Genomic DNA, 25,233 nt, shown 5'->3' with positions numbered 1-25,233 from the left:
TTTCTTGTTCAATGAACTGGAATCTTCGTTCCTTCAACATTTGGTAAGAGTTTATATTTTAAAAAAACGAACATAAGAGTTGCAATTCTGGGGTGACATTCTTTAATGGGTCAAGGGCCCATCTGAAGCATGCTTCAACTTCCTTTGGGCAGCTCTAGAGGTACTAACTTCTCCCTTTTGGTAACCTAACTACTCCAAAGATCTACTTAGTCTTTATTCAGTTCAACATTAAAGTTTCTACAGTGATACTAAGGGGCATTGTGTAGAAGGGTCTAGTTGTCCTGTATGATTTCATTCTCGAAAACAGAGGATGCACTATATTAAGACAACCCCCTAGAATATCTTGATAACTCACCATAAATCTATCACCCCCAAAGATATTCATGTTAATTCTTATTCCTAAAAGACTGCATTAAAGATTAAAGGCGATAACTTGGTAAAGTACTTCACACAACTTCCAATATACTCGATAAATGTTAGTTATTTCTGTTATAATTCTAAGCTTTGCAATCCTTAGAAATGTACAGTAGGGAGCTAGAAGAGACTTTCAGTTTCCTAAGGCCAAAGGGAATGGTTTGATTGGCTTAAATATTTATAATCCTCATCAGCAGCAGATTTAATTAGCCATGTCTATACTTAAACCTGTATGTGTTCAGACTGTTCTACCACTTGGAATAAGTTCTCAGAAGTACAGAATCTTCAATTGGAAAAACCTCTTAAGGATTAACAAAAGAAACCATATGGGTAGAAAATTATGGCAGCTAGAAGGGACCTTGTGGTCATCTATGAAGCTGAGTCCTTCATTTTACTACTGAGGCCCAAACAGGTTATTAAGATATGCTTAAAGGAAAAATCATTAGTTAAAGTGACAGAATAGGATGGAATAGATGCCCCATTAAAAAGTTGGTTGTTTCTCTGTGTGTGAGGGAATTGCTGGATAAATAGGACATAACACTTAATAATCAAAGCTCCTTTTGAAGTATTTCTATTTAAAGAGTAAAGGTGGATCTTTATGAAAACAAATCTCAAAAAGTCAAGAATTTAAGGGAGGAAAAGAATAGCAGGAAAACAACCAGATAATGTGGATCACTCCAAGCTATGACAAAACACTTAGTATACAGGATTACAGAAATTCTTTTTAATACCAGATCAAATGTGAAAGATCCATTACTATTTAAGTACCTTGTTCTAAAGAAAAATAAATTAGCTTAAAAGTTTAAAATATTTTTGTGTGAAATCAAAAGCAAAGTGATATTAAAAACATTTATAATCAATGTCAGTATGATTTTTAAAAGTAAAACAGAAAAAACCCATCATCTTGCAGTAACACTGCTTCCAAACAAAGGCACTTTCATATTCATTAGTTGGGGAAAGGCAGTTTGGGGGGCTTTATCTGTAAGGGGACAAAGGGAATTCATTATTCACATTGAAATACGTGGTAATTAGAATGTTATAGCCACAAGATAGCAAAATAGTTCTGGTTTAAGTAACAATTTCAGCTAAGCCCCTCTGTGCATGCTGCAGATAGAAATTATGGAAATCATTTCCTCTCAAAATGCTTTGTTAATCTAGAACTGGACAACTCTAAAGTGTAGACAAGCTTGACTATGGTTACATACGAAGCTAATGTACAAACTTTCTATATTCAGCAAATTCAGAAAAACGTTTCTCTCATGTAGAAGTTTTATAATTTTGAGGATACAGACTATTCTCAGAAAAACAATTTGAACATGTTTTTAATTATCCCCGAAGGAAATTAATTTATAAATTTAAATTTTTATTAGTTATCTTTATTTATAAATATGCTGACTTTTAGAGCATTAAATATTCTGGAAACAAATGAAAATGCCATTTTGCAAGAGTAAAAAAATTCTAAACTTACAAAGACTGTTAAAATGACTATGGCCTAATCCAAACCAGAACTAACCCAACACTTTTTTACTTCTTTTTTTTTTTTTTTTAAGATTGCTTAAGGGCTGGGCTCAGTGGTTCACGCCTGTAATCCTAGCGCTTTGGGAGGTCAAGGCTGGTGGATCATTTAAACTCAGGAGTTCAAGACCAGCCTGGGAAATGTGATGAAACTCCATCTCTACTAAAAATACAAAAAATTAGCTGGGCATGGTGGTGCAGGCCTGTAGTCCCAGCTACCTGGGAGGCTGAGGCATGAGAATCACTTGAACCCGGGAGGTAGAGGTTGCAGTGACCCGAGATCAGGCCGAACTCCACTCCAGCACAGGTGACAGAGTGAGACTCCATCTCAAAAAAAAAAAAAAAAAAAAAAAAAAAATGGTCGTGGTGGCTCATGCCTGTAGTCCCTTTGGGAGGCCAAGGCAGGCAGATCATCTGAGGTCAGGGGTTCAACACCAGCCCGACCAACATGGAGAAACCCCGTCTCTACTAAAAATACAAAATCAGCTGGGTGTGGTGGTACATGCCTGCAATCCTAGCTATTTGGGAGGCTGAGGCAGGAGAATCACTTGAACCTGGGAGGTGGAGGTTGTGGTGAGCCAAAATTGTGCCACTGAACTCCAGCCTGGGCAACAAGAACAAAACTCCATCTCAAAAACAAAAATTTGCTTAAATATGACTTATTATGAAAACACAGACAGCACAGAGAAAAAGAGTACTGGTTACCAATCACTAAAGAACAAAATGTCCTGGCAAAAAGAGTTTCTCTCTCTCTACTCCAGTTTCCTCATCTTTAAAAATGGTGCAAAAAATCTTAAAATTTCTTTTTTTGTATTCTGGGTGTGAACAACAAAATTTAACTTCATGAACAGAGCCATGATGGTCTTGTTCATTACACAATGAATAAAGAATGAATAAATTTTTTAAAAATTAAGGAACTCGCTAAATTCCTACATATAAACACAAAGGAATATTATATAGTATTATATAGGCATTTAAAACATAAAACAGAAATACATATATATATATATATGTATACACACACACACACACACACACACACACACACACACACACTCTCACATGGAAAAATTGTTCATCGCCTAATGGTCAATAAAGCAAATTACAAAGTAATTTAGAAATATAGAAGAAACATTCCTTGCCCCCAACTCTGGAAGGATACACAGCAGGGTATTATTAGTTATATTACCTGTCAATGGTGTAATCTGGGGTAATTTTTATATTCTTATTGTTTCTCATAGTTTTATTATTTTTGTAAGCAATGAACATGAGTTTCTTAAAATATAAAAGTTGGCCAGGCACAGTGGCTCATGCCTTTAATCCCAGCACTTTGGGAGGCTGAGGCAGGCAGATCACAAGGTGAAGAGATTGAGACCAACCTGGCCAAGATGGTAAAACCCTGTCTCTATTAAAAATACAAAAAGCCGGGCGCGGTGGCTCAAGCCTGTAATCCCAGCACTTTGGGAGGCCAAGGCGGGTGGATCACGAGGTCAAGAGATCGAGACCATCCTGGTCAAAATGGTGAAACCCCGTCTCTACTAAAAATACAAAAATTAGCTGGGCATGGTGGCGCATGCCTGTAATCCCAGCTACTCAGGAGGCTGAGGCAGGAGAATTGCCTGAACCCAGGAGGCGGAGGTTGCAGTGAGCCGAGATCGCGCCATTGCACTCCAGCCTGGGTAACATGAGTGAAACTCCATCTCAAAAAAAAAAAAAAAATATATATATATATATATATACACACAAAAAAAATTACCCAGGTGTGGTGGTGCGTGCCTGTAGTTCCAGTTACTTGGGAGACTGAGGCAGGAGGATCACTTGAACCCAGGAGGTGGAGGTTGCAGTGAGCTGAGATCGTGCCACTGCCCTCCAGCCTGGCAACAGAGACTCTGTCTCAAAAAACAAAAACAAACAAAAACTATATAAAAGTTTACAATAATCTATGCATAGGAAGAAAGACTAAAAGGAAACTCATTAAAATGTTAACATAAAGTTGTCTTTGAATGGTGCAGCTATGAGTAAGCCTCTTCTTTTTTATGTCTTTCAAATTTTTTAATAAAGAACTTGTATTTCTTTAATATTTGGAAAAAATACAAAAAATTAGCTGGGCATGGTGGCACGTGCCTGTAGTCCCAGCTACTCGGGAGGCTGAGGCAGGAGAATTGCTTGAACCCAGGAGGTGGACGCTGCAGTGAGCTGAGATCATGCCACTGTACTCCAGCCTGGTGACAAGAGTGAGACTCCTCAAAAAAAAAAAAAAAAAAAAAAAAGTGAAGACTGCCGAATGATACGACTAAAACCTTCGACAAGTTATACTGCCCTGTAATGACTACTATACACCTCTAATTTCTTTGTTGCTCATATTTCCCCAAGAAAAACAACCTGAGAAATTTTATATTCCAAAATTGGAGTTAAGGAAGGTAGATATTTAAAGATAATTAGATGATATGCTTATAATATATAAAAAAGATTGAAAACAAAGAAAGGAGTACTTCAAATATAAGAAACTAAAAATAGGATGTCATCTGTTATGTCAACAATTTAAAATTTTTCTTGTCCTAATAGAAGTCCCTGGGAACAGGGGTATGGGTAAGATTTTCTACAAGAGGGCATCAGAAAACTTTCTGGAGTTTCTATATATTGATTGTAGGGTTGGTTATACAGATGCATACAGTTGTTAAAACTCATCAAACTGTACACAGAGCTTTGCACATTTTACTATATATAAACTAACCTTAAAAAGTTAACTTTTTAAGAATTCTTGGAAACATGGAGATATAGGCTCATTTGTAGTTTCCACATTATAAAGAAAAACAGAACTTTCTCAAGGAATGAGGACTAAGCTTTTTTCTCACTATGAACTTAGGCAGCAGCCCAAAGCCATTCTGAAGTTAATAAGCAAACTATACCAAGAACACAGATCCCTTCCTGTTGAGTGGGTGAAAGGAAGAGGGGTGTAAATCTCTTAAGAAAGTGCCAAACAATCTGCAGCTTGCATAAAAGTCCCTGTTCTTGGAGGGAAGTTTTACAGTAAAGATAACCTTTTACTAAACATTGTTAGTAAGTACAAGATGCAGCAGTGTCGATATTATCAAGGAAAATGTTTACACTGGATAGATGTAAAATCTAAGAATGCAAATGAAGCCATCAACAAACCTACACCATTTAGTGAATTTTCACTGAATGGTGTTAGAAGCTAACAAAATGGAGAATAGGGCTGATTCCTTCAAGTTACTGACAAACCACAGTGAAAATCATGCAGCATACTTTAAAAGGGACATAAAGACAAGGATAAGATAGCTGCCTATAATTTCCTCCTGAAAGAATCCAGTTATTGCAATATAATATCTTTGTTTAAGCATTTTTAACCAGTTGTAGTAACTTGAAAGAGGCCTCCAAAGAGTTAGGGACTAATTTATGAGGCTATATACAAATAATTGTTTTCATAAGTAAAGGCTTAGAGGCATGGCTATTGTTTTCCAGTCTCTGAGAGGTAGAAATACTAAGAGAAAGGAGAAATGATACCAGATAAAAAAGGAAAATATGACGGAGCAAAAAGCATAAGATGATAATTAGAGATCCAGAGCACTGGGCATGTGCCCTAATATGAGGATTTACAACTGGAAAGCAGATTCTTTTAGAACTGCCCACAAAGATAGTGTGTGAGCAACGTGGCCAAGACCAGAACCACTGCTTGATAGCCTCATCTTGCTTTGTACCCCAAATAGCGTTACTCTTCTATAAGCTACGAGAGTTGATTCCTGTTTTGAAAAGTTAGATGGATGAAGATTTTGCCACAATGATTATCTCCCCACCAAAATAAAGACTTTGAAGTAGCAGTTGTGAAAGGATTTCTAATAGCTTTCTCTCCTAACCCTCAAATTCAGTAATTTAAGTGATTTTGTTTAGTTGGCCCAGACACAGAAACCTTCCAAAACCACAGCTGGCTCGGAACATTACATGTTTGGTCTTCCGTTGGCCTGGTTCTTTGGAACTGGGGAACTGATGTTTATCTTCCATTTTCCTGTTTCCATCTGGTTTTCCTTAATGGCCTTCAATTACTCATCTATTCTGTGAGTGATAAGATGAAAGGATGGATGAAATTCACACAAATAATTTCCAGGGCCTCATTTGAGTTTTCTTAAATCATTACAGCATGGAATTCTCTGGTAAGGTGTAGATGGTCCCAATACACAATTGACAGCCATGAGCTTGGCCACTTAGCATCTTGGCTGCTTTGAACATGTCCCTAAAGAGGAGCATCTAGCCACCACCCTCACAAACTATTTCATTTCACAAAAGACAACTGTTTTCTTCCTCAGATGCTTTAATCATAGAATGAAGAATGACCCTTCCCACCTCCCAAGGACATTCTAAGGATTCTGAATTCTTTAAGGGAAAAATATATAGTAGCAAATCAAACTGAATGACTGTGTTTTTCTTTCTCCGTCTCAGGACTGATTTCTATTAGGGCCTTGGATCTGGCTGAACTCATTTTTAAAAAGTCCTTTATTTGGTCAGTCAACAACTGTTTATATAAAACTCAAGGTGTCGAGTCACAAATGAAACAATACTGGAGGACAAAAGCCTTGAAACTGGGGTAGAATGCCAGAATCTTGTTAATTGTTTATTCATTATTCTGAAAAATCAGTTTTCTTATCTACAAAAGTGTTTTCTGTGGTCTGCTGGGCTATGATAACGGCAAACTCAAATCAAAGTGAGCCCAACTTAATATTTATTTAATGCCTGGGTTAATATATATAGACAATAAAGGCAGCTTGTCTTCTGCTTTCAAGATGCCTGTTATTAAATAGGTAGAAATAATGAAACATTAAAATTTAAGTTCTTTGAGACAGGACTTAAATCTTAAACATCTTTTATTTCTTCCAGAGCCTAGCCTGTTTCCTTGCAAATAGGAGGCATACAATAAATGTTGAATTAAGTGCAATTAATTTTGATAGGAGGTTAGTTAGTTCAGGAAACTGACGAAGAAATGGCGGTAATTTTCCTGCCTTGCTCTTAACTTGTTTAAATAAGGCCGGGCGCTGTGACTTACATCTGTAATCCCAGCACTTGGGGAGGCTGAGGTGGGTAGATTACTTGAGCTCAAGAGTTTGAGACCAGCTTGGGCAACATGGAGAAACCTCATCTCTATAAAAAATACAAAAATTAGCCAGGTATCGTGGTGCACAGCCTGAGTCCCAGTTATTTGGGAGGCTAAGGCAGGAGGATCACTTGAGCCCAGGAGGTTAAGGCTGCAGTGAGCCATGTGTGCACCACCACCGCACTCCAGTTTGAGTGATAAAGTGAGACCCTGTCTCAAACAAAAAAGGGTCCAACATAACTTCTGACTATCAAGAAGAAATTGTTTATATAGATGGCTCATGAAAGACTATTTAGAAAATGAAATGTAAAGATATTAAAGGCAAAGGAGGAGAGGGTTTGTCCCAGCTCGAGTCAAGAAAACAGACTTACAGAAAATCTGAAAGATGGTAACAGGCTCAACATGGAGAGCAGGTTTAATAAAAGTTCACTGACAGGCATAGAAGCAGAAAGCTTGACTTGTCTTACATTCAGGGAAAGGAGAGTTAAAATATTGGTCTATACTAAAATGCAAATACCACAGGAAAATAATATATTTTGGTCTTAACAGTCATTAGAGAATTATTGGACAAAGGCATATGTATCCTGATTAGAAACAGAGCAATCACCGTATGATTAAAAGAGAAACTCTGCTTTCTTGATAAACCAATTAGGAGCCCTTTGCTCCTAAGATATGACAACAATCTTGTGAACTTAAAGGGCCGTTCAAGCACTCAAAAGATGGATCTTTAAGAGAAATCTGAACATGCTGTTCCTAGCAAAAGCTGGGGGATAGTACTAGGACCCAGGGATGGGCATCTGGTTGGGGACTGCTCTGATGCCAGAAAGCAATAATTCTTCATGCAATGCTTTACATTTACTAGGAAGGCCACATTATAAATTCTTTGCAATGCTGCTGCCCAACAGTGTAATAATGGTATCCATAATCCCCATTTTAGAGAATGGGGCAACTTGAGACTTAGGGAGGTTAAGGACTTGCTCAGGACCACACAGACCAATATATACTGACCCTGTAGGCTTTTTCTTTTTTTTAAACTTTACTTGATTTCTTACAGAGGCTGTTTATAGATACAAACACTATGAGAAGTTCTGTGCAGAAGTTGTAGTCTTCCTCCTAAATTACTAAACTGGCTTTTTAATGCAAATCAGTGACCCTGGGCACAACTGGCAATCTCTAAGAGCCTGTTCACCCCGGAACAACTGATCTTAACTCTGAACAAGCCACACTGGAGATTTGGGCATGTAAATTTGGGGGAGAGTGAGAAGTGGATTTTAAAAGGCAGGGCTAAGAGGGAGAAGAACAAAAAGAGGAGCACAGCTTGAGCATGCACAAGGAATGACAAAAAAGTCCCAAAAGACTGGCAAGGCACAAAATCAAGAAATCAACTGTTTTCTGCAAACTTCTTTGTGCCACGCACTCCTCTGGTATTGTTACTTTTATTCATGATTAAGTATCACCTTACCGCTGACTTCTACAATGAGATTACATGTATACAGATAACGGCCTATGTATATTTTTCAAGCAAAGGAAAAACATTTAGAAGACTTGCTTTGTGAGAGACTAAGTCAATTAACAAAGCAGACTGACCATGCACCTTTTGCTCTTCCAGGGAACAAAATCTCCTATCCTTTTGTGGAGGTATCCAAAGAATTCAAGTAGTTATGGCAGTTTTTGGCAAGGACCCATTACATTTCAACTCAAAATTTCACAAGGATTTTCGATACAATACACAATCTGGTGATCCCAAAAGAATTCTTCAAAAATGAAACTTAAATGTTAAAGAAATTCCTTAAAAATAAATTAATATGGCTGGGCACAGTGCTTCACACTTGTAATCCCAGCATTTTGGGAGGTCAAGGCGGGTAGATCGTGAGGTCAGGAGATCAAGACCATCATCCAACATGATGGAACTCCTTCTCTGCTAAAAATACAAAAATTAGCTGGGTGTAGTGGCAGATGCCTGTAATCCTAACCACTTGGGAGGCTGAGGCAGGAGAATCGCTTGAACCCAGGAGGCAGAGATTGCAATAAGCTGAGATTGCGCCACTGCACTCCAGCCTGGCAACAGAGTGAGACTCTGTCTCAAAAATAGATAGATAGATAGATAGATATGACAATGTGTCAAGCACTGCATCCATTCTAAACTTAGAGGGGAGGAAAAAATACACACAGAGACACACATAGGTTATTTAGTGTGCCAGAGTTCCATAAAATAAAAAAATTCATTTTGTACACCCTTGAGATCTCAGGCATCCTTACATGTGGGACAGGTTTAGATCTTAGACGACAAAATCCCAAAGTAAGGACATTCTGCCTAGATTCAGAGTTCTGGCTCACAGTATGGCTTCTGAAATGCAAATTATATCATTTGTTTGACAGTTTATATTATTAACAATTACATGAGACATTTTGAAAGCATGGTTTAGGGGAACTAAAATTATATTATTAAATGTAAAATTATCACAAAAACTATTGCATTCAGCCATTGGTCCAGTATCTGTTGAAGCAAACATATTGTATTCACTACTTGGAATATCAAACTATTCAAATACAGTTCCAAGATAAATAGAAAGAAGTAACTAATAATAGCTGGGCTCTTGGCCAGTCTGGACTGCTAAATTAAGCCATTGTAGAAAGGTTTCTGGCTTCTCAACTAATTGAATTTTTTCAATTCATGATTAAATAGTTTTATCTATTTCAACGTTTTAAAACGTTTATTAAATTTCTAATTGATATTTCAAGCCGAGGAAGCAACTTAAACAGTTCATGAGAAAAATGACATAGCTATCACTTGGAAAAAGATATTCTTCCCTCACAACAGGCTACCAGATCCTAGGGACAAGTAATAATCTTCAGGATTCACTCCTCATGGTAAAACCTTCATGGCCATGAAATTATCCTGCCAGCTTTTCCTAAAAGCTCAGATGCACAACTTACATCTTTAGGACTGCAACAAACAAATAAAAATGCTTGGAATTCTCCTCTTTCTATTTTAAAGCAAAGAAAGACCTTAAGAGGTTACCTGGCTCAAAATTTCCCAAAGTGGGTTTCATGAAACATTATTTATCAAAAATGTTCTTAATAATGGCATGGTGATCAAATAAGCATGAGCGCACTCTTAGAGACCCATAATCGTATTAGGTCATGAACAACACAGAGAAGGCCTATAGAAAGAATCAGACTTTTTAAAAAACTTCATTTTCATCAAACCTATTTGAGCAAAGAACCATTTATGCAGTACTTATTAAAATCCTGTGAAATTAATGTTTTGTAGAAAATGCCTTATCTTTTATGAAGAAACTGAAGTCCAGACTGGTTAGGTGATTGTCCCAAAGTCATACAATTAGTTGTAGGCTAAAAACAGACCTCACCTCTCAGGACCCCAACAGGTATTCCTTTTGGTACTATGCTGTCTTTCTTCTGCAATACCTATGCTCCTTAGAGGATCACAGGATAGAAAAACCACATCTTGGAGACCACCTAGTCCAAAGCCCTCCCATAAAGCTAGGGAAATACAGTCTTAGAAAAGTGAAGCAGTTTGCCCAAAATGACATACAAAATTCATTCTTGTAGTAGAACTAGAACATGCTCTTAATTCTAACACTAGTATCTTTCCATAACAGCATGCTAATTCCTGCAAAGCCAACACTTTTGGCCTTTGAGGTAAAGAATTCATGGACAAGAGGGGTTTTAGCTATTAAGGGCCCATTAAATATGTATTAAACCATACTTGTGTCAATAGATACTTTAAATCAGTTAAACATGATTGTCTTTACTTACAAATGTCATCCACTGTGACAGGGAATCAATGTTTCAAGCTGTTGAACAGGTCATCAACCCTGTCCTGTTGGATGACACCTGTAAATAAAATAAATCTATTTTTGAGTGAGTAGATTTTAAGCCAGCTAGATTTAAGATGCATGCGGTTTAAAGCAAAGAGTAATTTTTTAAATGATTCTTAATTATGTACTGCCACAGAGAGGTACTTCCCAGTGCCAGCAACTTCACTCTTAGTAGCTATCACTGTCCACCAGCACAAAAGAATCCAGGGAATTCAACATAGAAAGTTGCTAGAATACACAAGGAATCATGACTCCTGGAGCTACAAGGGTCTTCTAGGTATCCACCTCAGCTTACTATCTCTGTGAAAATCACTTCCACTTTGATGGGGGGACAACCAAGGCCTGGTGAAGTCAAATGACTTGCCTAATGTTAAACAGCTAAGTGTCTTTAGCTAAAGTCCATTGGTGTTGGAAAGTATGTATAGATTGCATTAGCAAAGGTTACCATTAGGCTAATGAACTTTGAAAGACTCACATGTACACATTTTTAAACATTTCACAAATGCTGACTTAGAATGTTCTAGCATATCTGCAGAGAACAGAAAGTCAGTATTAGATACTCAAATACAAGCATTACTGAAAAATGCCATAGATGGAAAATAAACCAATAGTGAGAAAATGGGAAGTAGACCACGAAAAGAACAATATTAAATACAGCAGGCATTTAGGATTTTAAGTTCTGGCTACTTCCAAACAAGATTTGTGGTTCCTAGCAAATATGGATATATAAAAAACAATTTTTATACATTTTCTACAGTTTATAATTTTAAATGTTGGTTTCTCTGTAGCCACAAAATGCCAATGTTAAGATCTGCCAAAAACTAAAATTTGAGCTGGACACAAACTTTCATTTTGTACCTAAATACTCTACGGTAATGGGAAGTTATTTGAGGACACTGCCTTGAGGTAAGATGACTGTTATAATAATAACACTGCTACCAAGCTTATATTGAGTGTCTACATGTGCCAAGTGCCCATGTAGCACTAGCTATCTCACTCCTCACAGCAACTTGACCATTATTATAATTTTACAAATAAGACAATCAAAAGCACAGACAAATCAGTTATTATAACTTGCACACAGATCTATTTGGTGATAGAATCCAAGCTCAAAACCTACTGCACTTCTTTGATTTAGCAATTGAAGGTTCTTAAAAACATAAAAATGAATTAACACAGTTCCAATTATAATATGTAAGATGACTCCAACTAAATGTCACACAATATAAAACATCAGGAAAATCTCTTACTCTTCTCTTGGAGGTAAGGAGGAGGCTGGGAACAATTTTCAAAAGTAAAATAATCTTAATGCCAAGAAGTTAAAACTTTTTATGTTGACCTGAAATATATCGCAATTAAAATATGACAACTAAATAATTTAAATTGTCTTTTAAAATTAATTGTCTTTTATAATTCAAGGAAAGTAAATCTTCCTCATTTGATTACTTAACAGATTATAAAGAGATAAATCCTCTTCCCACTCAAGAATGATTAACTCCCAAAATGTATGCATATACATACACATATATAAAATCACGCTAAGACCACAACTATTTATAAACTGAATTGTCTTTAAGGAAAACAAAAAAGTAATTTTGACAGATAATGCGACCCCCTTAATTACTTATGTAATAGTAGCTATCTTTTCTTGACCAGGAGTTATGCTTCTGTTGTCAAGCCTCTGAACTGTTTTTTACTAGGGGCCATTTTTCCAACATATTTTTAAAATGGTGAAACTGATAAAATAGAAAACAACCAGGAGTATAAAAATATACCCGACATATTTTATTAGAACAAGAATTAGCTATATGCAAACCTCAGCACCACAGAAACTAGACATTAAGAAAAATGCAGATACTTTCCAAAGCACTGTGGAGAAATTAATCTCTTCTGGCAATAATGACTTTCTTAAAAGAACCCCAAACAGAAAAAGATAAAGTGTGGTTTCATAGTAGCTTACCCTTTTCTCTGACACCCCATCCTGGCCTGTAGAATCTCTCTCATCATGTGTCTCTTTCAGGACTGGCATATGTTTTTTGTATGCTGGCTCTCTGTTTAAGGTTGTGTATCCTATGTGCTCATAAATTGGGTTTATCGTCATCTTGGCAATGTATTCTGCTGCCTTGGTTTCAATATAGAGAGTAATCAAGCCATCAGTCACCAGATCGTGGATGGACTCAAAGCGTTTCTCCCCAACAAAGTGCTTGCCATCGTAGTAGAGCCTGAAGTTTCTGGTTTGACTTCCAAATCTGCCTCAATGAAATGGGAAAGATGTTTTTAAGAAAAGTAAGCAACTGAATTCTTTCTGACAGAAAAAAAAAACAACAACTATGCTTTGTTTTGTGTGTGTCTTCTTTGTTTAAATAAGCTGTGGCTAATCTCTGAATTGTCTGGAATATATAAAATTAAACATTTGAACACAAAGAATGAATTTGCAATAACTAGGGACAACTAGTCAAAAGCATGCCTACCCTAAAAGGAAGAATTTTTTTGTTTATCTTTTTAAACCACTTTATTATGCCTGTGGGAAAAATGAGAGAAAATAAAACTTGCACCCTATTAAAACATAGTCAATATTCAATTGGTCAACTCCATAACAGATGGTATTTCTATACTAACATTTTTTCTTCAAGTTGATCAATAAGAATAGTCAATGTACTTTAGACCTCAGCAGTCATGTCTTTTAATAGGAAAGCTCCATTTAGGGCTAACCAGAATATGATGTCAGCAATCACTTACAGTAGAGCATGCCTCCTGAGTCACGCAGGGCAGGATGGCACAGAAACACACTTTTGCTACTTGTGGCCACAGGCCAAGTATTTACTATTTCCTTTTTAAACAGTCATTATTTTGTCTGCTGGTTAGGTCTGTACAAGAAATGTTTGCAATATATACGGCACAAAAGTCATAAGCTATTGGACTATAGAAATTCTGCTTTCAATTTTATGTTCTGATGATGTGTTCTAACAACTGAAGAATGGTTTACTTTTATGATAATTTCAGTTTTTTTCTTCCTGCAGCAAACCTCAGAAATGGGTCCAATTTGGCGTGATTAACATCAGTGTCCTTGTAGGAATTCAAGGCAACAAGAGCTGCCAGTGTCATGGTCTCCTGAATGTAACCCCAAGTGAGCCTAATTAAAAACTAAACAAGTCACAAAGTATATATTTAATTTCATTGTTAAAAATACACAGAACATGGATGAACTAAAATACTAAAATAAACGCTGTTTAAGTAAAGTGTTAAATGGGACTACAACCTTGTTAAAACAACAAAATTCTTTTGGTATAGGTGATATTCCAAATGGATAGGCATTAGAAACATCTTAATGTGGAAATAAAATATGGAAAGGAAATAAAATATCTTTTAAAATAATGGCCAAAGGCATGTCTGTTTCTGTGGTTCAAATTAGACTTTAATAACGATTTTATCTAGAATCCAACATACTATCCATGTTGGCCCTTTTAACATATAATTTATCCATCCTTTAGCAACAACCAAATTTTGATTTACACTTAAGTGAACTATCCATATAATTACACTTTCCTGTTCTCCATTTTCCTCTAATATTAAAGACACATTTCTCCCAAGTAAATTTTTATTATAAAGCCTAAAAAATTAGGAAGGTGAAATTTCTACACCAAAGTTAAATATAAAAGTTTTTCAGTTTAACATACTGCTTTCATAATTTCCTTTTTTCTAATATACATTATCTGCAACATGGAAAGCAACTTCACAGCTTTTATAAGACTCTTACAATGATAAACACACATAGCATTAAGCCCCTTTATATTTCAGTTGTATCAAAGACATTTCAGTGAGGGGTCAGACCATTTTACCATAAGTCCCTCCTGGGACTTATGATTTTACAGTGGGTAGTTCCAAATTCAAGCAATGGTGTCAGTCATTTAGTACTCAACAGCCTTCTGAAATCTGAGAAGTATGGGGGGCACAAAGCATGAAGGGAAGATGGCGGCATTGGGAATGGTTTCGTTGAAGGGTGGAAGCCTAGAGTTAACTTCCTACTTCTTTCCAATGGACACACCTAACTCATCCAAGAAGAGGCCTAGCTACCTGTAAGGAGCTGTGCAAAAAACCTTATTTGTCCTTTTCTCTTTCTCAACTAGTGACTTCAGTAGATCCTACCCACAATTTCTAATTCCACCTCTGCCTGTACTTCAGCTCCAGGCTTCTAATCCAATCAAACTTTCAGTCTTAAGGAAGATGATCAGATAACTAAAATAACTTATAACATGGTTTGATTAAAACTTTGCCACATAGAGGAAAAAAAAATTGCCATTTTGGAATTATAATTGATCTTTTTAAAGAAAAATTACATTATATTTTATTAAGAGAACTGCCAAACTTCCCTGGCCTACTCTGAACTACTCTCTTATTTGGGAAGTTACTTAGGAACAGCACCACAGCACAGACTATCAGAGACTTCTCCACTTTCTTTATCTGAAAGGCATAATGTGCTTTGTGGGATTAGAAGAGGAAAAAGAGGACAGAAAATCTTTGAGAAAGGTGGGAATGGATGTGTTTATTTTACATAAGAAGAGCCATAAAGGGGAAGATTCCAAATCTAAGGAAGAAGAAAGAATTCTTGAAGTTTACTGCTTGCATATTGTCATTTATTCAACAAATAGTTAACAAAACACTTTACTGTCTTTACTGGTACTTTACCGTCAAGTATTAGGTGGTTCACAATAAAGTTCCTAGTCCTTCAGTAACCCCAATGGTAAAGACATAAACATAAAACAGGTCAATACAAAGACACAAAATGCTAAATTTTAAAAAGTTCACCTTCATATTATTTTAATAACTATGTATATAGAATCTTGCTCTTATGCAGAAAGTTTCTGAAAAGTGATACACAAAACCAACGAATCCGGCGTCTCCCTCACACCATAAAAACCAAGAAACTCACTGCCTAGTAAGATCTTGGAGCACAACAGTTATGCTTACATAAGATCTCAGAGCTACTGCTTATGTCCAAGTATAAAAGCACCCTTGCAGTCTTCTCCTGCAGTCTTGAAATAGGGTTTGGGGAGGGGCAGGCAAATGTGGGTCCTATATGTTTAAGAGAAAACCTTAGGCTTTGGCATCAGACAGTTGTAAGTTTAAATCCTGGATCTGCCACTTCCTAGCTGGGTGATTTTGGGAAAATCATTCGTCAGATTCTGCATCTAAAAAATAGGAATAACATCCTCCTACCCCAGATGGCTGTGAGGATTACATGAGGATATTCAAGTCCAAGCTAAATATATACAGTAGGCACGAATGGTAGTTCCCTTCTTTTTCTCTGTTAGCTTAGGTCCCTGCAGAGAATGAGAGAATGAGTTACCAACACTAAAGTAAAACAGCAAAAATATTCAATAGATATGCATGGAAGATGGCTGAATAAATAACTGGCAACACTGCTGTACAGGAACATCTCTGCACTGATTTACTTTACAGCTAACAAGAGGCAAGGAGGAGCTCTTTGTGAAATTTTCTTCTGGATGTCTCTGAATAAGTTTATATCTACCACTTGGTTAAACAGAGTGGGAAGACAACAGAGTGCAAAGCAGGGAGGAGCAGCAAGCAAAGAAGGTCTTTCCACTGTGTCCTGGGAATGAGGTCTCTGAATTCAAAGGAGAAAGCTAAGAGAGTTACATATATTGAAAGCGGGACATACTAAGTGGACCTCGTGACAACTACTGAACTGTGGAATGCAGAGTACAGATTTGTAAAAAATGTTGATGCTAAATCATTTCCTTTGACTTTTATAGGACAATTTTCTTTTCATCTTTTCTGTATTTATTATCTGACTCTGCCCTTGCTTAATAGCTGCTAACTCCTTGGTGAACATACTTGAAGCTATATAGGCCCAACTCTCACCTAGGTAGAGTTCAACAAGATGAAAATTTATTTTCTCCAAAGTGGTACTATAGTAAACAAATAGAAAAGAAAGGCTTTTAACTGCTACTGTTGTACATAATACCGCTTTCTAGAAAGAACATTTTTCTCCGGTGATTTCAGGTTTTGGGTTTCCTGTTTTAAAAAGCTGTTTAATGCTGTGCCCAGATGCATTTAATGAACTTCAAATATATAATTCTAATGTCTTTTTAAAATAAACAAAATCCTTAATATACCATCTTTCCTACTTTTCAGCAAATGAATCATACTGACAAAAAATTCAGTCTAGAAGATAAAAATGATGAAAAAATATATAAAGAATAGCTTTCAGAATTTTACTTTACTTTTTACAAAACTAAGAATTAATTCTAATTTGAGGCCAAAGTGATTTGGAAGAATCTCCTCAAAGGAAACCTCCAAGCTAACAGATGTTTTGTGTTAACAAACAGAAAACAAAACATATACAACACACTTATCTAAGCTAACAATAAAATGTTAGAAGTATTTCCAGAAACCAACATACAAAAGCAGTTTCATTTATCATAAATATATATTTGCGTGTTGTTTACCAGAGTCAGAAAAGCTAATCTAATAGTGAAATATAAATATCTCATACATTCATCCAATCATAAGATACTCTTGGAAGAAAAGTTAAAACAGAAGTAAGAATATGATGATGCATTTAATTAAATACTAAAAAATAAATTTAGATGAATTCTATGAACTAAGGAAGGCTAAGGAAGAGAGAGCATAGTTATATACAACAGTAAAATGATCTATTATCTAAAACTTTGTTAGGCTACGATTTTTGTTTATCTTGCTATTAATTTTGGACTATGGGGAAAAGTATTAAGTTACATCAACTCATAATGATATTTCCTTGGCCAAATAAATCACTTTCAGTGAAGAAGAAATCCAATTTGCCTAACTAAACTTCTAAAGAAGCAATCTTCTGAACAGTGGAACTGATATAGTTCTGGAAGGTGGAACTGATATAGAAAGATTAACTCGAAGTCTGTTTAAGAAGCAGAGGGATATTTCCCCTGCCCTCCCCAATCCTGTCCCCATTGTTAGCCCTTCCCCACCATGGCAGAAGACTTAAGTTCTATTCTCTAGGCAGGATAAAACAGGGAGATTGTGAACTGAGGGAACACATGCAGAGGTATCATCTTGAAAACTAAGTGAAAGTTTTAAATACCCAAAATTTAAATACTAAAGAAATTGATACCTCCATTTCTCTTCACCATGAGGTTATCAGAAGGCTTGTACCTTTCTTGATAGATGAAAGATTCTACTCTTGGAAATCTGATCAACTCAACTAAAAGATTTAAGAGTAGAGACCATCATCCTATAATTGTCAGGCTTCCTCCAAGATCTCAGAACTACCAGTCAGCTTTTTAGAGTCCCATATGCTTAAGCATGATCAGTCAGCCAAGAACCACTTGACATCAGAGGAAAACTCCTCTCATGAAAGACAAAGACTATCCAAACAGAAGCAAAGCAAGTTAGAGGAGACAAAGTCATGCGTGGGGATAAAAATATGTTAAAAAAAAAACCCAAAATAAGATGTTTCCTGTTCCTATTCTTGAATAGAACTTAACCAAAAAACATTACAATGATGTAAAAAGGGAATAAATGTAGACTATGTAGAAAAAGGAATATAGCATAAATTTTAAAAAAAGAAAAAGTTGAGAAAAATTTTAAGGAACAAAAAGACAGAATGATTAAAAGAAGGAGAGAAAAGAATTAAGATAGAGAATCAATCCAGAAAGTCCAACATTTGTAGAAAGAGAGAAAAGACAAAATGGAAGGGGAAGGAATCAAAGAGATAACTCAAAAAATTTTATTATAATGGAAGAACACACATTTATACAATGGATGAAAATAGAACCCACACCAAGCACTACTCTGTGCTCACAGAGTAGTCCAGTAATTGCAAATAAATCCTCAGACTGGCAAAATTTAACAAGGCTAACAATACTAAGCACCAGCAAGGATACAGAGTAGCTAACATAACTAGTACCTGCTATATTGTTTAACACAGGGTTTTATACTATTTACTAAAGTTCAATATATGCATACCCTACAATGTATTAAACCTACTCCTAGGTAATATCCTAGACAATATGTGTGATTATATGTACCAGCATATATATACACCTGGCAGCAATGTCCATAAATGGCCAAACCTGGAAACCACATTAAGCATCCAGTAAAATAGAAAAGATTATGGGACATATACTGTGATCATGAATATTATGCATTTGAGGGATCCTATCACATAGTTTTTCCCTCTTGAAAACTGTTAATGGTTCAGACTTTAAACACAACTAGACTAGGATTTCCAGCTATGGAAAAGCAATAAGCCATATTTGTATTTGCTACTTAGTTTCTGAGGTTAATTAGCTTCTCGTCTCTAATGAAGATATTAGGCATCAGATATAATCAACTTATTAGATGAAAAAAAGAATTATCAACATAACAATAGTTACCACTTGTTGACTTTTAATGGCTAATAAGCAAAAGGCTTAAAATGTAATACAGAATGTATCTCTGTGTTTATTTTAATAATACTATCTAATATATTTAGAGTGTTATATCCTAGGCACTATGTATGTATTATCTCAAATAATCCCTCCAATGACTCTAGGAGGTATTATTCCATCCTTATTTTATAGGTAAGGAAATGAAAACTTAGGGAGATAAAGTAACTTGCCCAAAGTCATACAAAAAATGTAAGAAACAGTTTGAATCCAGGACTGACTGCAAAGGCATGTTCTGAATAATTGACCACCTATATTTATTTAAAATCACAGGGACAAAAAGATTACCAAAAGCTCCATAATTAGGCTATGTAGCTTTTAGAGCAACGTAAAAAAGAAATAATGAATATCTGTCTACTTAAGAGATCCTAAAACAAGAGTGTTAACAGAACAAAAAATGGATTTCTGAAATTTCTTATTTATGTAAAGAACTGTATCACAGAAAAGTGTTCTAACAATTTATTATTCAATGCAATTCTACTAAATAAGCCAAGTGTATGCTAACCACTACACAAGGTTTAAGGAAACCAAGATGAACAAGACTTCATTTCTGTCCTGGAGGACCTCAGTTCATTTTTAAAGACAGACAGATTTATAAAACTTACTATAGGTGGTACCTGCACTTAGGTATATTTATGGAACATGTGAAGATCTTTTCAGAAAATAAATTAATAACTATATGATCAAAAGTGCCAGGCAAAACCATATCAATGGAAACTCAAATATAACCTTGCACATAGGTACGATCTCTAAAAATCTAAACACCTGAGTCATAAACAGATTTTTTTTTTTAAGTGAACCTAAAAACCTGGCAGCAAACAGTTATTGGAGCCGTTGGCAAAATTTTGAAAGTTCTAGCAGGAAAGGTCAATCTGCAGCTTAGAGAATGACCACAATTGAGAGCATAAGCTGAGCCAAAAGCTACATAATTGTCTGAAATAAGAGCAGATGGGGAGCAAGAGGAGGGAGAAACACTCACTCAGAAGGATGACAAGAACCATAAGGCAGCTATTGTGGCCTGGGGATAACATAAAGCATTCACAGATCTGTTCTACTATACTCAAGGAAGAAAGGGCAATATGGGGGTGTTGAGGGGAGACAAATCAAAAAAACATTCAGTGCATTTAGTAAGATAAGGGTAATATAACAATAAATCAAAATATCTTTATGAGAACTTCAGAAACCAGTTAAGAAATTGCAGTACTCAGGTAAGTGCAAAGCCCAGAAGAAGTGCACTGAAAGGTAAGAAGAGTCATTTCACTTTATCCACAATAACCTCTTCTCCAACCTGGCACAGCTCAGCTCTGCTTGCAGCTTTGGGCTGATGGGAGAGAGCAGTGGGGAGAAGAGTGGAACATGCATGCAACACTGGCTTTTCAGAGGGTTTCTTGAAGAATTGTTTTTTTCTCTTGCCTCAGAGCACTCAGAGCACCAATGGAACTGGTAATGTAAGGATGGTTTGCAGCAGCAAAAGAGGTCCTATGGTGCCACAGAGAAGCCAGTGCAGCTCAGTGTGAATCCACCAAAGGTGGGAGCAAGAAGAGTGTGGAGTGTGAATATGGTGTTCCAACTTTTCAGAGAGCCACTCAAGGGACTAATGTCTCACTTGATTCAGGGGAGAGTGGGGGCAGTTTGCTGCTGTTGACCAAGAACCTGTAAAACTACCCACAGATACCAGAGGGAGCAAGAGATTAAAAGCTCCTGAAAAAGAAACCAGCAAATCTCTCTAACTGGGAAATTACACACAAAGCCCAAAGAAAACACATCCCCCCTAAAAGGTTTTAGAGGCCCCTAGAATCTCTATACAGGTTAATTGATAAAGGTTTTCTCCTCTATGAAACCAATACATAAAGGCTAGAAAAGGTGGTTATTTTTTTCAAACACACTCAGCTAAAAATAAGAATGAACTCATAAAGCATATGAAGAAACAAGGAAATAGCACAATCAATGGAACAAAATAAATCTCATGATACCAAACCCAAAGAAATGGATATCTATGAAGCATCAGAAAAAGAATTCAAAATAAACATCTAAAAGAAACTCAATGATCTACAAGACAACACAGATAAGCAACTAAACAAAATCAAGGAAAAAACTTCATGACAAAATGAAATCAACAAAGACAGAGGAACTATAGAAAAGAAATGAATAAATTCTACAGAAGAATACAATAAATAGATTAAAAAATTCATTAGAGGGGTTCAACAGCAGACTTTATAAAACAGAAGAAAGAATCAGCAAACTTAAAGACAGGTCATTTGAATTACAGACCCTGAAGAACAAAGAGGAAAATGAACTAAAAAAAAGTAAAGGAATCCCAAAGGACTTATGGGATACTATGAAGTGTTATTAATATAGGTATTAGGGGAATTCCAGAAAGAGAAAAAGCAGCAGAGTTAATTTGAAGAAATAATATCCCAAGTTTGAGGAAAGGATATAAAAATCCAAATTCAAGAAGCTTGAAGAATTCTAACCAGGATAAATAAATATGTTTGTATGTGTGTGTATGTATATAAATGAACTACACAAAAGAAAACAAGAAGGGAATAAAAGTACAACAATGGAAAAAAAATCAATGAAACAAAAATGGAGGCAGCAAGAGAAGAGAGATAACAGCTACAAGATAAGCAGAAAACAATGAACAAAATGGCAATAGTAAGTCCTCCCCATCTGTAATTAAACACAGAAGGATTAAACTCTCCAGTTAAAAGACAGAGAGTGGCTGAATGAATATAAAAGCAAAATGCGACTATACACTGTCTGACCTTAGATGTAAAAATACATAGGCCAAGAGCAAAAGGGTAGACAAAGATATTCCACGCAAATGGTAACCAAAGGAAGGTAGGTGGCCATACTTTTATCAGAAAAAATGGACTTTTACTAAGTAAAAAATTGTTACAAGAGGCAAAGAAGGACATTATATGATGATAAAAGTGTCAATTCACCAGGAAGATATAGCACATATAAATATAAGAATATAGGCCAGAATATCCCAGAAGGGAAATGATACAGATGACTTAACACTTAAGCCTGTATAAATATAAGGACATAGGCACCTAGCCAGGTGCAGTACCGTGTAACTGTAGTCCCAGCTACTCAAGAGGCTGAGGCAGAAGCATCATTTAAGCCCAGAAGTTCAAGACCAGCATGGGCAATGCAGCAAGACCATCTCAAAAAAGAAGAAGAAATACATAGATACCTATTAGAACACCCAAATATACAAAGCTAACACTGACATAATTGAAAGGAGAAATACATAGTAACACAATAGTAGGAAATTTCAATACCCAACTTTAATAATGAATAGAAAAACCAGGTAGACAATCAACAAGGAATAGGAGCAATTGTACCCCAACAGAACCTTATAGGCACATACAGAACACTCCACCAAACAGCAGAAGAATGCACATTCTTCTCACATATACACGGAATATTCTCTAGGTTAGATCGCATGTTGGGCCTCAAAACAAGTCTTAAAAAATTTAAGAAGACTGAAATCATACCAAGTATCTTTTCCGATCACAATGAAATGAAACTAGATATCAACAGCAGTAGAAAAACTAAAATATTAACAAATATGTGGAAATTAAATAATATACTCTTGAAAAAACAATGGGCAAAAAAAAAAAAGAAAAAACAATGGGTCAAAGAAGAACTCATAAGGAAAACTAGAAAATATCTTGAAACAAATGAAAATAAAAACACAACATACTTATGGGATGCAGCAAGAGCAGAACTAAGAGGCAGTTTATAGTGGTAAACACCTACATTAAAAAAGAAAGATCTCAATCAAATAACTTTATGTACCTCAAGGAACTAGGGGGAAAAAGGGACCAATAAAACCCAAAATTAGCAAAAGGAAGGTAACAGCAATGATTAGAGCAAAAATAAACAAAATAGACACTAGAAAAACAACAGAGGAAAAAAATCAATTAAACTATGAGTTTTTTTAAAAAGACCAACAAAATTGATAAGCCATTAACTAAGAAAAATATAGCAAAGCCTCAAATAAATCAGAAGTGAAACAAGAAACATTACAACTGATGCCACAAAAATAAAAAGTATGAGAAATGACTATGAATAATTATATGTCAACAAACTGGATAACCTAAAAATGAATTAATTCACATAAACATATAACCTACACCAAGACTGAATCATAAAGAAACAGAAAATCTGAACAGACCTATAACTAGCAAGGAGATCAAATCAGTAATCAACAACCTCCCAATGAAGAAAAGACCAGGACCAGATGGCTTCCGTGAAAAACTCTACCAAACATTGAGAAAAGAATAACTGCCAATCCTTCTCAAACTCTTCTAAAAACTTGAGCAGGTGTTATTATTTGAATGTTTGTATCTCCTGCAAAATTAATGTTGAAACTTAATCTCCAATGCAGTAGTATTAAGAGGTGGGGCCTTTATGAAACAATCTGGTCATGAGGGCTCTTACTTTGTAAATAGAATTAAAGCCTTTATAAAAGAGGTTTCACACGGGATTTGGCCCCTTTTCCCTTCTGTTCCTTTCACAACGTGAGAACACAGTGTTCAAATTGCCATCTTGGAAGCACAGTCTGGGCCCTCACCAGACACCAAATGTGCTAACACCATGGTCTTAGATTTACTAGATGCCAGTACTATGAGAAATAAATTTCAATTGTTTATATATTACCCAGTCTGCTGTATTTGGTTATGGTAGCACAAACAGACTAAGACAGGAAAGAATATTTCCAAACTCATTTTATGATGCTAGCATTACTGTGATACCAAAGCCACACAAAGATTACTGTAAGAAAACTATAGACCAATATGCTTGATGAATATTGAAACGAAAATCCTAAACAACTTAGTGAACCAAATTAAATCACACATTAAAAGAATTACACACAAAACATGACCAAGTGAAATTCATCCCTGGGATGAAAGAATGAGTCACCATACAAAATCAATAAATGTAATATACCACGCGGACAAGAATGAAGGGCAAAAATCACATGATCACCTCAACTGATGCAGAAAAAGTAGCTAACAAAATTCAGCACTCTTGCATGACTTTTTTGTTTGTTACAAAACCACCACTCAACAAACTAGGAATAGAAGGAAATTACCTCAGTATAACAAAGGTCATAGAGGAAAAGTTCTCACCTTTTATCAAATTTAATGCTGAAAAACTCAAAGTTCTTCCTCTAAGATCAGGAACAAGGCATGGATGGCCACTCTCACTACTTCTATTCAACCTAGTATTAGAAGTTCTTGGCAGAGCAATTAGGCAAGGAAAAGAAATTAAAAGCATCCCAACTGCAAAAGAACAAGTAAAATTACCTCTGTTCACAGATGACATCATCTTATATGTAGAAAACCTTAAAGACTCCAGAAGAAAACTATTAGAACCAATAAATGAATTTAGCAAAGCTGCAGGATACAAAAATCAACACTGAAAAATCAGCTATATTTCTACTTAGTAACAATGAACAATCCAAAGAAAACAATTTCACTTACAAGAGCATCAAAAAGAATAAACTTAACATGCAAAAGACCTGTATACTGAAAACTACAAAACATTACTGAAATTGAAGAAGACACAAATAAATGGAAACACATTTATATTTATAGGTTAGAGGACTTAATATTGTTAAAATGTCCATACTAAGGCCGGGCGCGGTGGCTCAAGCCTGTAATCCCAGCACTTTGGGAGGCTGAGGCGGGTGGATCACGAGGTCAAGAGATCGAGACCATCCTGGTCAACATGGTGAAACCCCGTCTCTACTAAAAATACAAAAAATTAGCTGGGCATGGTGGTGCGTGCCTGTAATCCCAGCTACTCAGGAGGCTGAGGCAGGAGAATTGCCTGAACCCAGGAGGCGGAGGTTGCGGTGAGCCGAGATCGTGCCATTGCACTCCAGCCTGGGTAACAT

General features: G+C 35.9%; 1 protein-coding gene across 6 annotated transcripts in view; it reads right to left on the bottom strand.

The window, feature by feature from the left end:
• CHN1 (chimerin 1) overlaps nt 1-25,233 on the bottom strand; it is a 194,544-nt gene that overhangs the window by 66,573 nt on the left and 102,738 nt on the right. For 5 of the 6 annotated variants that reach the window (XM_032292893.1, XM_032292895.1, XM_032292891.1 and 2 more), the window contains one exon: nt 12,836-13,124. In XM_032292893.1, the coding sequence (XP_032148784.1) occupies nt 12,836-13,124 (289 nt within the window). Of the gene's footprint in view, nt 1-10,813; nt 10,892-12,835; nt 13,125-25,233 lie in introns of those variants that run through there. The other variant, XM_032292898.1, reaches the window with a different exon arrangement.

This window comes from Sapajus apella, unplaced genomic scaffold (assembly GCF_009761245.1).
Source record: "Sapajus apella isolate SASKATOON/1434 unplaced genomic scaffold, GSC_monkey_1.0 scaffold28, whole genome shotgun sequence".
Taxonomy (NCBI): domain Eukaryota; kingdom Metazoa; phylum Chordata; class Mammalia; order Primates; family Cebidae; genus Sapajus; species Sapajus apella.
This window is presented reverse-complemented; position numbering and strand designations above follow the sequence as displayed.